Source organism: Cricetulus griseus (assembly GCF_003668045.3).
Source record: "Cricetulus griseus strain 17A/GY chromosome 1 unlocalized genomic scaffold, alternate assembly CriGri-PICRH-1.0 chr1_1, whole genome shotgun sequence".
In the NCBI taxonomy this organism is placed as follows: Eukaryota; Metazoa; Chordata; class Mammalia; order Rodentia; family Cricetidae; genus Cricetulus; species Cricetulus griseus.
In genome coordinates, this window is record NW_023276807.1 from 209,798,232 (window position 1) to 209,814,639 (window position 16,408).

The window sequence follows — 16,408 nt, forward strand, 5'->3', positions numbered from 1 at the left end:
CAGCTTGGCTGACAAGACTGACAAATAGCTACAAAATTACGTGTTCTTGGTCACAAGAATGGAAGAGGACTGTCAGTGAGACAGGGGAGGGTTTCTGTTTTGTTTTTGTTTTGTTTTGCTTGTTTGTTTCATTTTGTTATTGTTTTCCTTTCTTTTCTCTTTTCTTTTGGTTTTTAAAGACAGGGTTTCTCTGTGTAGCTGTTGTTTTTCTGAAGACAAGGTGTCACTATGGATAGCAGGTTGACCTGGAACTCATAGAAATCAACCTGCCTCTACTACCATGCCTGGCTTGTTTTGTTTTTTTGTTGTTTTGGTTTTGGTTTTTTAGAGACAGGGTTTCTCTGTGGCTTTGGAGGCTGTCCTGGAGCTAGCTGTGTAGACCAGGCTAGTCTGGAACTCACAGAGATCCACCTGTCTCTGCCTCCCGAGTGCTGGGATTAAAGGTATGCGCCACCACTGCCGGGCCTCGTTTTGTTTTTTGGGGGGACAGGGTTTCACTCTGTAACCCAGGCTAACCAGGAACTCACTATATAGCCCAAGCTGGCCTTGGGCCCACAGCAGTCCTCTAGTTTCAGCTTTCCAAATGCTGGGATTCTAAGTATGACTCATTATGCCCGGCAACATGAGAAATGTTTAAGCTTTAATTTCCTCACATGTAATATGGGAATAATAAAATTTTCTCATATAATCCAGCAAACAATAACTATCATTTTAAAAATCCAAACAATAACTAGCAAATCTAGACCCATATCCAAATAGCAGTAAGCCCATATTCCCCTGCTCAGAAGAGAAAGCCCATGACTGAAACTTCCCACCAGGGGGCAGTATTACCCTGGACTTGTCTGTTCTGCTTCCAGGGCAGCACAAGACCCCCGCAGTGTTTCTCCTGAGCTGTGGGTACAAGGGAGGGTGAGAGGGAGGGATGAGAGGGAATGGGGAGCAAAAACAGTAATAGGGACATGTATCAAGGCCTCGTGTTTCTTTGACCCATCTCTCCCTCTTTCATCCCAGGCTCCTCCGAGGCACTGTTTATGCTTAGGAATAAGCATTTTCTGGCTTGCCATTGGCATGCGGGAGAGGCACTCCCCTGCCTTCTACATGAGTTCTGCTGTCCCACCAGAGTCTCCAGTTCCACTTGAAGTAGACAGTATGTTAAAAGAAGCAGATTTGCAGGACCCTCATTACTGTGAGCCAGCGGTTTCTGGGCTGTGGAGAGTGAGGAGGCAGAGCGACCCTCGTTTATAGACTGTATTCATCCTTTTCCACCTTGATTTCAATGAATGAGTTCAAATCAGGACAGGATGTCTTGTGAGGCTGGTCAAAGGATGGAGAGACCGGTCCTTTCTCGTTGCCTCCTCCTCCTCCATCTTCTTGGAAATTGGGATTGTAAAGCTCGGGTGGAAGGAGTTGGGCTTCCACAGAAGGCAGTCTGTCTGAGGGAGGCCCGTATACACGGTTGGCTTTGGTGCCGTGCTTCGAGTTAGCATCCAGGTGGTAGCAGAGCTCTGTGAGGCGCTGAGCCCGGAATCGGGGAGAGCGGGCCACCCACACACCTGGCTCATTAAGACTGTCCTCCTCATCGGACATCAGTTCTTCTGTCACATTCTTCCACAGCTGTTGGTCCTCGGGTCCGAAATGCCTCATGATACTGGATCGGTTGGCAAAAAGCTATGGTAAGACCCAGGACAAAGATTAGGAGAGACAGACTATGGATTTGTTGGAAGGGTTTATGTTGGGAGAAAGGACATGTAAAATCTGTGCCTAAATGCACCCAGTCCTCAAGTGAGACCTCAGAGTTAGCTCACCCTCCATCTGTCTGTCGGTCTTCCCCGCAGTCTGCCCACCGTATCCTCAGCTGTTGTGCCCTTTGGCATACCCTTCCCACTACAGCCTCCTGGGATCTAGGTTAGGGTTTCAGATCTCGAAAGGAAGGCCTAGAGACCTACCCTGTATCGGCGACTTCGAAGTTTCTTCTCCTCTTTTTCCTTTAGGCCTTTGAAAGGGTTGAGAGAGTTGCGGTACTCTCGCCTCTTGGTAAGGAAGTAGGCCACACAGGCTCCTGGGGGAAAGAGATAGCAAGAAGCAGGCCCTTCTAGAGCAGGGGTCCCCAGCCCCGCACTGCTTACTGAGTGAAACGTTAGAGTCACCATTCAGCAGGCTGGGCTGTCAGTCGTCTTGGATTCACCTTCATCTCCAAAACTAACTCCTCCCAAACATCCCTCACTCCAGCTGCTTCTGTGCATTGAACTCTAGCATAAACTCTACTATTGCTATCCTACCAATAGATCTCAGTGCTTTTTTTGCAGCTGTCACAGGAACTAACTCAGCAGTAGGTATAGGTGACAGAGAGAAAGGAAAGTAGAAAACTTAGAACATTGTGGCTTTTTGTTTTCAAGATTTAATTTCTTTTATGTGTATGGGTGTTTTGCCTGTGTGCGTGTCTGTGCAGCACATCTGTGCAGTGCCCTCAGAAGCCAGAAGAGGACGTCAAATCACCTGGAACTGAAGTTACAGACAGCTGTGAGCTGCCATGGGAGCTGGGCATTGAACCCAGATCCTCTGGAAGAGCAGCCAGTGCTCAACCATTGAGCCATCTCTCTGGCTCCAGGAAATAGTATTCAGAGTCAGGGGGGCTGGCTTCTGAGTAGGCAAGATGGCTTATAGGGAAAAGGTGACGGGCACCAAGCCTGATGACCCAAGTGCCATCCTTGGAAGCAGGGAGTCAAGTACCACAAGTCGTCCTCTGAGCTCTACGTTTGTACTGTGGCAAACAACTATACCTGAGCATGTGTATGCACACACACTACACACACTAAATAAATAAATATAGTCCTTTTTGCTTTGGTTTGGCTTTGTTGGTTGTTTTTTCAGTTTTTCAAGTCAGGGTTTCTCTGTAACTGCTCTGGATGTCCTGGAACTCCTTCTGGACACCAGGCTACCCACAAACTCACAGAGATCCACCTGCCTCTGCCTCCGAGTGCTGTGATTAAAGGCGTGCGCCACCACCGCCTGACTTGTAATATGTTTTTAAAGGAGTAGGGCTGGAGCGATGGCTCAGCAGTTAGGAGAACTGGCTAATCTTCCAGAGGGCTGGATTTGATTTCATAGCATCCACATGACAGGTCATGACATCTGTGCTTTCAGTGCCTGGCATCCAGTGTCTTCTCCTGACTTCAGCAGGCTCATGCACGCAAGTGGTATACATGTGTACACTCAGACATACACACACATACAACATAAAACAAATAAATACATATTTAAAAAACAACAACAAAAAAGCCAGCATGGTGGCACATGCCTCTAATTCCGGTACTTAGGAGGTGTGTCTCTGTGAGTTCAAGGCCCGCCTGTTCTACATAGACAGCTCCAGGATAGCCAGGTGACAGAGTGAGACCCTTGTCTAATAATAATAATAATAATAATAAGCTAACTCCTGACTGCAGATTCAGTCTCTAGTCCTTTTCACATTTTCATTCCAAACAGAGTAGGGGAAGAGGGAAATTTGAAGTAATCTTTAATAAGTTCTAGGTAAGCCGGGCAATGGTGATGCACGCCTTTAGTCCCAGCACTCGGGAGGCAGAGGCAGGTGAATCTCTGTGTGTTCGAGACCAGCCTGGTCTACAACAGCTAGTTCCAGGACAGCCTCCAAAGCCACAGAGAAACCCTGCCTCAAAATAAATAGATAATAAATAAATAAATAAATAAATAAATAAAAAGTAAATAAATTCTAGGTGAGAACAAAAAAGGTTTTAAAATGCACAAGCACTATTCTCTCTCTCTCTCTTTCTCTCCCTTCCTTCCTTCCTTCCTTCCTTCCTTTCTCTCTCTCTTTCTTCATAGCTCAAGCTGGCCTAGAAGTCTGTATATGTCCTAGATTGGCCTCGAACTTGAAGTGATCCTCTTGCTTCCGTCTCCAGCCCTGGGATGACAGGTATGAGGTACCATAGCTAGCAGCCGCGTGCTATTTTACTACCATCTCAATCATCCCCACGCTTCCTGCCTCCCAGCCAAGGGTGGGGAGCAGAAGGGGCAGTCAGAGAGCCTGAGCAGAGGGAAGTCAGGGCCCCTTACCTTTCAGTTCCTTATCAGTGTAATTGTGGGGACTGGTCATCAGTTCCTGCTTGAGCTTTTCCAAAAGGAATTTCACTACGGAAATATTCCAAGAGGACTTAATGCTGTCACAGAGGAGAAAACACAAAATTAGGCAGACAACTTCTGAGGAGCCAGACACACCTAGAATGAATCAGCTTTGTAGTAAACTCCTTGGCTTGATACAAGCCAGCATCCCCCTCTCAGCAAAGCACCCTGTAAGCTTTTTGTCTTCAAGAGACCATACCTTTCAGAGCCGTTGAATCTCTTGTCATTGGTGATGTGGTTATGCACATTGTGGACCAGTTTCTAGGGGAGGAAGAAAGAATCGGGTCAGGAGTAGTCAGGAAAACTTTCCTCTGGTCCCCAGGGTAAAAAAGCATCACCCCAGTGTGTGGCTTCTTCTGTGTCCCAATCATCATTTCTACTTCCTAGGCTTTTTGTTTGTGGGATTTTTTTGTTTGTTTATTTGTTTGTTTTTCAAGACAGGGTTTCTCTGTGTAGACATGGTAGTTCTGGACTCGCTCTGTAAATCAGGTTGGCCTCAAACTCACAGAGATCTGCCTGTCTCTGACTCCCTACCACCATCCAGCTTCTAGGCACCTGTCTTGGTTAAGTTTTTATTGCTGTGAAGAGACACCATGACCACGGCAACTCTTATAAAGCAAACATTAAATTGAGGTTGCAGCTTCCAGTTTCAGTCCTTTATGGTACAGAGCACAGACTTGGGGCGTGACAGACATGATTCTGGCTGCATCTTGTTCAGAAGGCAATAGGAAGTCGACTTCCTGGGCAGTGACTCGCTGGGCAGAATTCTGAGCATAGGAAACCTCAAAGCCGGCCCCCACAGTAAGACACTTCCTCCAACAAGGCCATACCCACTCCAACAGATCCACACCTCCTAATAGTGTCACTCCCTATGAGATTATGGGGGCCAAATACATTCCAACTACCACAGATTTTGTTTTGTTTTGTTTTGTTTTTTGAGACAGGATTTCTCTATGTAACAGTCCTCACTGTCCTGGAACTCACTCTTTAGACCAGGCTGGTCTCTAACTAACAGAGATCCTCCGGTCTCTGCCTCCCTAGTGCTGGGACTAAAGGCGTGCACCACCACCACCACGAGTGCACCATTTTTTAAAAATACATCCTTTCTTAACCAAAGAATTATCTAAGGATTTAGATTATTTGCTTTTCTTATTAGCCAAAGACTTATGTACCTCAAGCTGACTTCAAGTTTCCTGTGTGGTGAAGTTGGTCCTGAACCCCTGCGTTTATGCCTTCCTTACCTGAATGCTGGGATGTGGGGTGTAACACCATACCCATCTATCTCTATTTCTTTGAATATAAGTATATTCTGAAATTAACTATTAAAGTTGATGACCCACTAGTTGGGTGTATTGGCCCTTGCCTTTAACCCCAAGTATTCAGGAGACAGAGGCAGGCAGATCTCTGAGTTCGAGGCCAGACTGGTCTTTAGAGCAAGTTTCAGGATAGCCTGAAAAGAAAATGAAAAATTATCACAAGCCTGAGAAGTACACGCATGAGACTTGAAAAACATAAATCTAAAACAACAGAAATGAAAACTGGAAAGTAACTTGAATGTAGCCAGCACTTCCTTTTATGGCTGCCAGCTTTGCTCACATACATCTATTTCCTTTTTTAAAAAACTTACACATTAACATACAAACATACATATGGGTTTGTGAACATAGACATTTATGTATGTGTTTGTGTATTCGTAAGTATGTGCATCACATGCATGCAAGAGCCCACAGAGGTCAAAAGACACAACAGGTCTCTTGAAACTACTGTTACAGATGGTTGTGAGCCATGTGGGTGTTAGGAATCCAACCCTACCCTCTGTAAGAGCAGTAACCATTTTTTCTTTTTCCGGTTTTTCAAGACAGGGTTTTTCTTCTGTGTAGCTTTGGAGCCTATCCTGGCACTCGCTCTAGAGACCAGGCTGGCCTAGAACTCACAGAGTTCCGTCTGCCTCTGCCTCCGGAGTGCTGGGATCAAAGGCGTGTGCCACCAACGCCCGGCCTGAGCAGTAACCATTCTTAAGCCTGAGCTATCTCCCAGACACCTATCTTCTTTCTGAGTCAGTTTATTCTGAATTTTTTTTTTTTTTTTTTTTTGACGGAGGCTGGCAGGATCTGACTATGTAGCCCTAGTTGGCCTGGAGTGCTCAATGTAGACTAGGCTAGGCCCAAACTCATAGATATCCGCTTGCCTCTGCCTCCCTGGCACTCCCACAATGAATCTGACCAAACATTTTTGTTTTTCTTTTTTGAGACAGGATCTCTCTAAATCCACTGGCTGTCCTGGACCTCACTCAGTAGTCCAGACTGGCCTTGAACTCAGAGATCCAAACGTCTCTGGCTCCCAAGTGCTGGGATTAAAGGTGTATGCCACCACCACCTTGTGACACTTTAAGGTTTTTTTTTTTAAAGATTTATTTATTTATTATGTATATAATGTTCTTCCAGAAGAGGATACCAGATCTCACTACAGATGGTTGTGAGCCACCATGTGGTTGCTGGGAATTGAACTCAGGACCTCTAGGAGGAGCAGCCAGTGCTCTTAACCTCTGAGCCATTCCAGGCTGACACTCTGAGTTTCAATGAAGGGTTTTATATTGACTTCTGTTATATCTAGCTTTTTTTTTTTCCTGATATTTTCATCCCAAGCCCCTGCAGTCAATGGAGATTACAAAAACTGATATCCTCCTATTCAGAAACGCCCAGCCTACCCCCCATCTCTAGAGTTGAGTGACTATACAAAATAGGAAAGCACCATCAGCTTTTAGTAGTTCCAGCCTCCATTTATGAAGAAGAATGGTACTATTAGCCTCAAATTCTGCATGATGGCACAACACTTGGGAGGAAGAGGCAAGACTAGAAGTTCAAGGTCAGCTTCAATCATACAGGGGGTCTGGAGCCAGCCTGGACTGCATGAAACAGTATCTTTTTAAAAGGGGGCTGGAGAGAGTTGAAAACACTGGCTGATGTTGCAGAGGACCAAGATTCAGTTCCCAGAACCCACATGGAAGTTTACTTAGCTCAGGTCCAGGGGATCCAGTGCCCTCTTTTGGTTTCAGTGGGAACCAGGCACACACACAGTGCACATGCATATATGAAGGCAAAATAATTATACATATAAAGATAAGAAATAAATCTTTAAAAAACTAGAAACTAAAGTCCAAATGTAAGCAATCACAAAGGAATAGGTGAACAATTTCATAAAAGTGTGACTTCTCAAAAAAGGGAAAGGAGTTGCCTATCTTCCAAGACTAGTAGCTTGGAAGAGATAAGATGATAAAAAAAAAAAAATCAAACTAGACTTGAAGTGCAAAGGGAAAGTACTCTAGATGGTAGGTGTTGAGACTGTAAAGGCTGCTGGCTCATCTACCTCCTGAGTGAGCTAAAAATAAATATACTTCCCCAAGGGTGGCTGGCATCTGCACCATTCCAAAGAGTTAAGCATACTGGCCTGGTCCACAGGGTCCCTAGCAGCATCCACAGGCATCCCAGCAGATCAGAGAGAGAGCTCTTGGGCTCCTTCCAGAGCTCAAGATTAGCATTCTAAGGCCCTATAACCATTCTTCCCTTGCAAGCCAATAGTCTTGCTCAATAATGTGTTTTCCTTTTTCTGAAACAGTCTTTCTTGCTGTAGTGCCAGGGCTGGCCTCAGACTTAGCTTGTAGCCTAGGCTGGTCTGAGACTCAATGTTCTCCTGCCTTGCTTCCCATGCCCTGGGACTACAGGTATTCTCTAAGTGTGTCTTTTTCCATGAGTACCTTCCTTTCTCTTAACACTAGTACTTAAAATATAAACTAAAGGGCTTGCTGCTCTTCCAGAGGACCCAAGTTCGGTCCCCAGCATCCATGTCAGGTGACTCACAGTCACCTCAAACTGTGGTTCCAAAGAATCTGACACCTTCTTTTGGCCTCTGAGGATACATAAACACACATGGGACATACACACACACACACACACACACACACACACACACACACACACTATACATGTATATATGTATATATACATATATATATATTTCTTTTTTAATGCATTAAGAAGGGCTTGCGATAAGGCTCAGTGGTTAAGATCCCCGGTGCTTTTCCAGAGGACCCAAGTTTGATTCCCAGCACTCACACTGGGATACTCACAACTACATATAACTCTGGCTCCAGGGAATATAACACTTTCTGGCCTTTGAAGACTACTGCACACATGTAGTATACAAACACACACACACACACTAAAAAAATATTAAAAATCTATATTAAGATTCAGTTTCAAGGACAGCCTGGTCTACATAGCAAGTTATAGGTCAACTAGGTCAATGAGCCCCCACTTCTCATTAATTGATTAATATTTAGTAAACTCCAACTGCTTCTAAATAAATAAGAAAACACATTCAGAGTACACCGGGTTTAGTGGTGTATATGCTTATTATTCCAGCCAGCACTTCTGAGGTAAAAACAGGAGTTCAAGGTCAGCCTTGGCTATGTAGTGACTTTGGGGCTACTCAGTTTCTCGAGCCCCAGTTTCAAACAAAGAAAACAAAGCCCCCCACCCCCACCCCACAAAGCTCTTGAGCTCACAGTTGATCCAAGAGACTACACTCACACAGAAGGAACTCTCTCAACCTCTGCGCTATTGACATGTTGAGTTGGAATGCACATTGAGGGACACGCAGTACAGTACCTACCTGGCTTCTACCTCTGCCTACCCACCAGCCATAACAGTCTGAAAAGTGGCTAGTCATTATACATGTCCCTGGAGGGCAGTTAGTCCAGGCTGAGAACCACTGCACTACAAGGTCTTCGGGTTCCACTGGCTGCCATGCTGGGGGCTCTCAGCTCAGCAGCGTGTCCCTGGGGCTCCTATCCTGTCCAAGAAAATGTTAGGCAGTCTTCCTGGCCAGTCCCTTTCTGCCTGGCTGGATTCTCCAGAGCTCTGTGATTGGGCAGACGGCACTAGCTTGGTGGCTTCCCTCCCGCCTCTGTGGGGTTTGACATTGCTTCAGGACACTCTAGCTTTCCCACTCGAGATGTCCCGTGTTACTTACCCTGCACATTGGCTAAAACCCGACCCTTCGGGGATCAGTCTGCTAAGTCCTTAAAGATCTTCCCATCACATTATGGGAATACGGAGAGAGAGAATTCTCTTCTCTTTAAAGGGAAGACACCATTCTGTCTAGACAAGCCGAAAAGACGAGGCAATGGAAACGGCTCTGCCGATATTCAAGGTTACGGAATAACGTCTCTCTTTATCCTTCTCATTCCAGTAGGATTTAAGACACTATTCATTCTATTTGGAGGCTTCAAGTCAACCCACTCTTTTAAACTAAATAAAAATGAATGAAACTGATGAGCTCACTTACGGAGAGCACCAGATCTCGCTTGCGCCTGGAGTTTTTCTGCCCAGTTCCTCGGATCCTGCATGGGGAGCCAATAAATCCCATCGAGCGGCCCAGTTCCCCAGTGCCGCCAGGACCGGACTCTTCCATGGCATTGTCCAGTGCTGCCGAACCAAGCATGTCCTCAGGGCGGGTTGCTGGGAGCTTGGTTCCATTTTCCGGTCCTGTCTCTGAGGATGCCCTCTGGATAGCCAGCTGTGTGGCTGGTGAAAGCTGTTTGGCATAGGCAGGGACCAACACTCGTTGTACTGCACCCTCAGAGGCTACATAGTCATCTGCCATCTGAGAACACAAGAAGAGCAGTCTATTACCAGCCCAGCAGAGCAGAGGAGGAGGCCAGGTCAGCAGTCTCTCGTGCCAATGGCTCATTTCTGGGACTTTTTGAGAACAGCAGGAAATCGGCAGATCATTCTTTTTTCCCCTGTATGTGTATGGGTGTTTTACCTGTATGTCTGTCTGTGCACCACATGTGTCCAGTGCCTGCGGAGGCCGGAAGAGGGTGTTGGATTTCCTGGATCTGGAGTTTTAGATGACTGTGAGTCATCATTTGGATGCTAAGGAATTGAACCTGGGTCCTCTGGAAGAACAGCCAGTGGTCTTAACCACTGAACCATTTCTCCAGCCTCAGGCTGATTGTTCTTATGTGAACAAGACCTGTAATGTTGGGTTGTTGCCACAAAACAGCTTACATGAACAAGGCATGCTTTGACCTTCTATGTGAACAGTTTACTTATGGCATACATTCTTGAGTGTAAGAAATGTATCTCAGGGGCGATGGGGTGGGGCACATGTTTAATTCCAGCACTTGGGTGGAAGAGACAGATAGATCTCTGAGTGCAGGGTCAACTTGGTCTACAGAACAGTTCCAGGAGAGCCAGGGCTACAGAGAGAAACCCTGTATCAAAACAAACAACAAAAGAAACGTATCTAGCTAAGTGTTCTGTCTGAAAGGCACCAGGGAGAAATCGGTAACAAGAAGGGGAAACTGAGGCAGACAGAAACAAGAACACTCAACAGTAACAACAATAAAAAGGGGAAATGAGAGAAAAGACAAGAGCAAAGCAGGAAAATGCCTAGATAGAACCCCTAGAGAGGATGTCACACACACAACGGAAACCTAAGTTAGGTTACCCTCTAGTCCCTTGGAGGTACCAGTCTGGGCCAGGCCACACCCCATAGTCTCAGCCTTCACATCCAGCTGACGCCTGTGCAGTCAAGGACACACGGGGCAAGGAAAAGGGGGGAGCAAAGCAGACAGGAGAAGGAAAGGAGTGGGGATTTTTGCAGCCCAGAAAACAAAACAGTGAAAGTGGGGGGAAACCACACACATACAGAATGGTGCGGAGGAGGCAGCTGAGATCTGCAGACCTGTGAGCTGCCTTCCGTGCTGTGAAATCTAAAAGCTAATTCCATCCTGCCAGCTTGGAAGCCTTCCCCTGCCTGAAAGAACCGCCCCCCTCCCAGTGCAAACACCACCTGGCCTGGGTACCCTCCTGTTTCCTGTCTCTCAGGCCCAAGCCAGGCAGAGAGGGTGAGGTACAGTGGCCATTGCTACAAAGCTAAGCCTTTAGGAGAGACAGTCAATTGCTATGGTAGGCTAGTGTCTGGAGGAGAGGTCTAGATGCTCATTCCTCATAGTCAGCAGATGGGCTGGGAGTTCCCGCCCTCTCGTTCACCTTGTGTGTTTGGATCTTTACTCTTTACTGGGTACTGGGGGCAAAAGGCAAAAGAGTGGGCAGACAGACGGTGGGAGAGAGCTGAAGACTGGCTGTAGAGTGCGATGCACCTGTCATTCCCTGTCTCTGTGATCTCTGCCATCCTTCTGTCTCCTTCTCTCCCTTGAGTGCCTTTCTGCAGTTCTTCTTAGCCAGCCTTCTCTTCTTCAGATGCCCTTGAGCACTGAAAAACTGAAGTAGCACTGTGTATTTCTTTTTTTTTAATGACTTTTTTTAAAGTTATTTATGTATTTATTATGTATACAGTCTTCTGCCCACATGCCAGCAGAGGGTACCAGATCTCATTCAAGGTGGTTGTGAGCCACCATGTGATTGCCGGGAATTGAACTCAGGACCTCTGGAAGAGCAGTCAGCGCTCTTAACCGCTGAGCCATCTCTCCAGCCCGCACTGTGTATTTCTATGTCTTTTCCTGCTCCATTTCCCTCCTCCTCTCTGCCCCCACCTTTTTAAAAGGCATGCTTTTATTATTTTTAATTATGCGTGCGTGCGTGCGTGCGTGCGTGCGTGTGTGCGTTGTGTGTGTGTGTGTGTGTGTGTGTGTGTTGTGTGTGTGTGTGTGTGTGTGTGAATATGAACATGGAAGTGCAGATCCCAGGAGGCCAGAGGCATCGGGTCCCCTTGGAGCTGGCTGTTAGAAGTCACCTGACAAGGATGCTGGGAAATGAACTCAGGTCCTCTGGAAAAGCAGTCAGCACACTTTATTATTATTACTATTATTCATTTTTCTTTTACATTCCAGCAGTAAGCACTCTTAACCACTGAGCTGTCACTCCAGTCTCCACTCAGCTAATTTTTGTTTTGTTTTGTTTTCCTTTTTAGGAGACAGGATCTCTATATGTAGTTCAGGCAGGCCTGGAACTCACCATGAAGCCCAGGTGGGTCACAAACTCATGATGGTCTTCCTGTCACTGTCACACCCTCCCTCTATGTTCCTATTCACACCCTCCCTCTATGTTCCTATTCACTGTTTCTTTCTTTCTTTCTTTCTTTCTTTCTTTTTTTTTTTTTTTTGAGACAGGGTCTTGTGATCCTGGTTGACCTGGAACTTCCCGTGTATATTCTGATGGCCTTCAGCTCACAGAGATTCATCTGTCTCTGCCTCCGAGGTGCTGGTATCAAAAGCAAGCAATTAAGCCAGTGGTGGTGGCAGCAGTGGCGGCACCTTTAATGCCAGCACTTAGGAGGCAGAGGCAGGTGGATATCTGAGTTCAAGGCCAGCCTGGTCTACAAAGCTAGTTATAAGATAGCCAAGAGTACACAGAGAAACCCTGTTTCAAAAAACAAAAGACAAAAAAAAAACAAAAAAAAGGGGGAGGATTAAAGGGGGCTAGAGAGATGGGTTAATGGTTAAGAGCATGTATTTGCTGTTCTTCCTAGGGACCTGAGTTTGCATCTCAACACCCACACAGAGTGGCTAGTTAACGGTCTGGAACTCTAGCTCCCTCTTCAGACCTCCCCGTGCACCTGCACACATGTGCACATGTACCCCCCATATATACATAATTAAAAATTAAAAAAATAAATCTTGAAAAGCAATTAAAGGTATATGCCATCATACCCAGTATTCTGCCTACCTGTCACTTTATCTTTACCCAAGTAAATTCTCTTGAAACCAAGTATGGTGGCTCACACCTGTAATGCTAGCACTGGAGAGGCTGAGGTGGAAGAATTGCTACAATTTTGAGAATAGGAGTTGGAGAGATGGCTCAGAGGTTAAGAGCACTGACTGCTCTTCCAGAGGTCCTGAGTTCAATTCCCAGCAACCACATGGTGGCTCACAACCATCGTTATGAGATCTGGTGCCCTCTTCTGGTGTGCAGATATACATGGAAGCAGAATGCTGTATACATAATAAATAAATAAAATCTTTAAAAAAAAAACAAAAACAGCTAGTTCCAGGACAGCCTCCAAAGCCACAGAGAAACCCTGTCTCAAAAAACCAAAAGGAAGAAAGAAAGAAAGAAAGAAAGAAAGAAAGAAAGAAAGGAAATTGAAAATAGCAAAGCCTACAGAGTGAGTTCTAGGCCAGCTTGGGCTAGAGAGTAAGATCCCATCAATCTTTGTCTCCATCAAATAAACAGTACCTCCTCTTCCCACAGAGATCTTCCTCCCTCCCTCCCTCCCTCCCTCCCTCCCTCCCTGCCTGCCTCCCTCCCTCCCTCCCTCCCTTCTTCCCTCCCTTTCTTTGCCAGACAAGGTTTCCTCTGTGTCACAACTCTGGCTGTCCTGGGGCTCGTTTAGTAGACCAGGCTGGTCTTGAACTCACAGAGATCCACCTGCCTCTTCCTCCTGAGTCTGGGATTAAAGGGTGCACCACCACTGCCCAGTTTCACCTGCCTTTAATATGCTTCTCCTTGCACTGTTCCCCTCTTCCCCTCCACACTCCCATCTCTGTACTGAAGCCCATCTTGGCAAGCTGAAGGCCGTGATAAAATATGAATGAGCCGTCTGTGCACGGCAGGCACTCTGGCCAGGAACAGCAGAGCTGGAGGAGCAGCCAGACAGCTGTGGAAAAGATGCCACGTTGGAGCTGTTGAGAAGGTGGGAAGCACCACCTCACCACTTGCACCAAAAGTGACCTCCTGCCAAAAAGGCTCAGGGTGGAAGCAGGAGTGCTGGCTGTCCCTGAAGGTGGAGGACTCTTGGTGGGTGCTCTTCTGTTTTACCACAGATACAAGTGAAAGAAAGGCTTAAAGAGTAAAGGAGAGGAAGGCAAATGATCAGGATCTCCAGAGGCACGGGCAGATCAACCATACTGGGAGTTACTTACGGGGTTGAGCAGAGGGGCTCCCTCTACCGCAGCCAGAGCACATCCTGGGAGCCGCAGATCTCTCTGGGGGGCCGCGAAGAAGCCCAAGGGCCCCTGCCCCACGGTGGAGGCGGCCCCCAGCTGCCTCAGCTCCTCGATCACCACCTGCACACCACTGCCCACGCTGTCACACTCCTCCTCCATGGCAGACAGAGTCTTGCAGGCTTCCCCCGGACTCCCCTTGAGCAGTCCAGGCTCTTCGGGTGGTGGGCTGCGGGCTCGGTGCTCCCCATCTTCATCAGCGGTGCACACTTTGCCCTGCCGTAGCTCACCCACTTCTTCCTGGAGCTGTTTTAACAACTCATTGTTGGCCCGAGCAAGACCCAGGGCGGCCTCAGCCAGACCCACTGCCTTGTCCACCCGCTGGTAGATAATATGCAGGAGCTGTTCCGAGCTCTGAACTGCCAGGCCGTGTCCTGTCACTGTGATAGGGGTGCTGGCAGGAGGATTCCCACCCTGAGAGCCCGAGCTGCCCTGGCTAGTCTCACTCTTACAAGTACAGCAGCAGCATCTGGCTTCACTGCCACTGGGAGGGGAGAAGAGAATGGTGGCACTGAAGGACATAGCTGCTGGATGCAGATAGCCGGGTGCACACTGCCGGCCGGCTTCACAAGTGTTCCAGATAACCGGGTGCACACTGCCGGACGGCTTCACCGGTGTTCCGGATAACCGGGTGCACCCCGCTGGACAGCTTCACAAGTGTTCCGGATAACCGGTTCACACCGCTGGACAGCTTCACAAGTGTTCCGGATAACCGGGTGCACACTGCTGGACAGCTTCACCAGTGTTCCGGATAACCGGGTGCACACTGCCGGACGGCTTCACCGGTGTTCCGGATAACCGGTTCACACCGCTGGACAGTTTCACAAGTGCTCCGGATAACCGGTGCACACCGCTGGACAGCTTCACAAGTGTTCCGGATAACCGGGTGCACACTGCTGGACAGCTTCACAAGTGTTCCGGATAACCGGGTGCACACCGCTGGACAGCTTCACAAGTATTCTAGAGAACTGGCCTTCAACAGGCAAGCACTGGCTTCAAGATTCACGTTCCTTTCTCATGGAAGGTGGTCAGAAGGGCTGGGGCTCCAGGCTGTGGGATCTGTGGAGGAGTAAACTAGTGGGTGAAGTTGCACACAGTCCATGGTTGCTTCTCCTCAGCCTTCTATTGGTGGGTCCTGCGCTCCCTAACCACACAGCACACTGGTGTCACACAGTCTTCACTGAAAGAATAAAGGAACAAAGGTTCTGATGAGTACAGTTCCAGAGGGCTCAAGGCACTCTTCTTGCATCCAAGCAAGGACATTCCCAAAGCCCACTGTAACCCAGGGAACAGGAAAAGACACGTGGAAAGAAAGATGACAAGATCAAGGAAGAAAACGGAGATCTATTCCCTCCTTTTCTCTCTGATTGCTGTCATCACTCTAATAACAGTATTGCCCCTTGCTGCTTTGACACCATCCTTTAAGGAGTTCAGGACACTTGGTGCAGGATGTCTCATCTACACAACGCTGGAAGCAAGTATTAGCCAGGCCCAGAGAAGAGACGCGCACAGAAGTTCTATGGCTTTCTTATGGTCAAAGAAGAAGATGGAACCTGCTAATTGCTATTTGCAGCCTAATATATATTTAAGCTGATACCAAAAATTTTGTTGCCATAATTATTTATTATTATATGCTACAATTTTCACACAGATGCATTCAGAGTAAGACTCCTAAAAATGGTGCTGGAGAGAAGGCCCAGCCATTAAGAGCCTGGACTACATAGTGAGTTCCAGGCTATCTAGGGCCATGTTAAGAGACTGGGACGGCTCTTACTCTCTTACCTTCTCTCTTTCTCTTCATCTCTCTCTCTTGCTCTCCCCTCTTTAATAAACTGATCAATGTTTAAAAAAAAAGAGAGAGAGAGAGAGGGAGACTGGGCGGGTCCATACAGTGTTGTTCTTTCTTTCTTTCTTTCTTTCTTTTTTCAGTGTTGTTCTTGATTCCTGTGGTAACTTAAAGGGAAACTTACCCAATGTCCGGAGCCCTAGATGTCCTGCAGATGAAGGAGAAAGATGTCCTTAAATTCCTTGCTGCAGGAACCCATTTAGGTGACACCAACCTTGTTCAGTAATAAATTTCACATCCAGTCTGCTTACAAAGAGAGAAAGAGAGAGAGCGAATTCAAACAGACGAAAAGTTTAAAAGCCTCTAATTTGCTCCCTTTATACTGAAGAAATAGCTTTCCTAGGCTAAATATTCACTATAAAAACTTAACTCAAGGGGCTAGAGAGGATGCTTACCAGTTAAGAGCACTGGCTGCTCTTCCAGAGGTCCTGAGTTCAATTCCCAGCAACCACATG

General features: G+C 47.1%; 1 protein-coding gene across 3 annotated transcripts; it reads right to left on the reverse strand.

Annotated features, from left to right (window-relative positions):
- Positions 1–619: 619 nt before the first annotated feature.
- On the reverse strand, positions 620–16,408 carry CUNH14orf93 (chromosome unknown C14orf93 homolog). 3 transcript variants are annotated; one of them, XM_027390636.2, is made up of 8 exons: positions 16,349–16,408; positions 16,078–16,196; positions 14,027–15,166; positions 9,484–9,801; positions 4,337–4,398; positions 4,072–4,175; positions 1,947–2,059; positions 620–1,668 (listed from the first exon to the last, which is right to left on the reverse strand). In XM_027390636.2, exons 3-8 carry the CDS (start codon positions 14,627–14,629, stop codon positions 1,240–1,242), a joined length of 1,629 nt encoding a protein of 542 aa, XP_027246437.1. In that variant the 5' UTR covers positions 14,630–15,166; positions 16,078–16,196; positions 16,349–16,408; the 3' UTR covers positions 620–1,239. The 3 variants fall into 3 exon arrangements, with proteins under 3 accessions (XP_027246437.1, XP_027246435.1, XP_027246436.1); XM_027390634.2 differs by having other exon boundaries at positions 14,027–15,287; XM_027390635.2 differs by having other exon boundaries at positions 14,027–15,287; positions 16,078–16,199.

Excerpts from the sequence above, each read along its gene's own strand:
- CUNH14orf93 (XM_027390636.2), bottom strand. The coding sequence starts at position 14,629 with ATGTCCTTCAGTGCCACCATTCTCTTCTCCCCTCCCAGTGGCAGTGAA. Across the intron at positions 4,399-9,483 it reads AGCGAGATCTGGTGCTCTCC|AAACTGGTCCACAATGTGCA; the intron begins GTAAGTGAGCTC and ends TTCCTCCCCTAG. Across the intron at positions 4,176-4,336 it reads AGATTCAACGGCTCTGAAAG|CATTAAGTCCTCTTGGAATA; the intron begins GTATGGTCTCTT and ends CCTCTGTGACAG.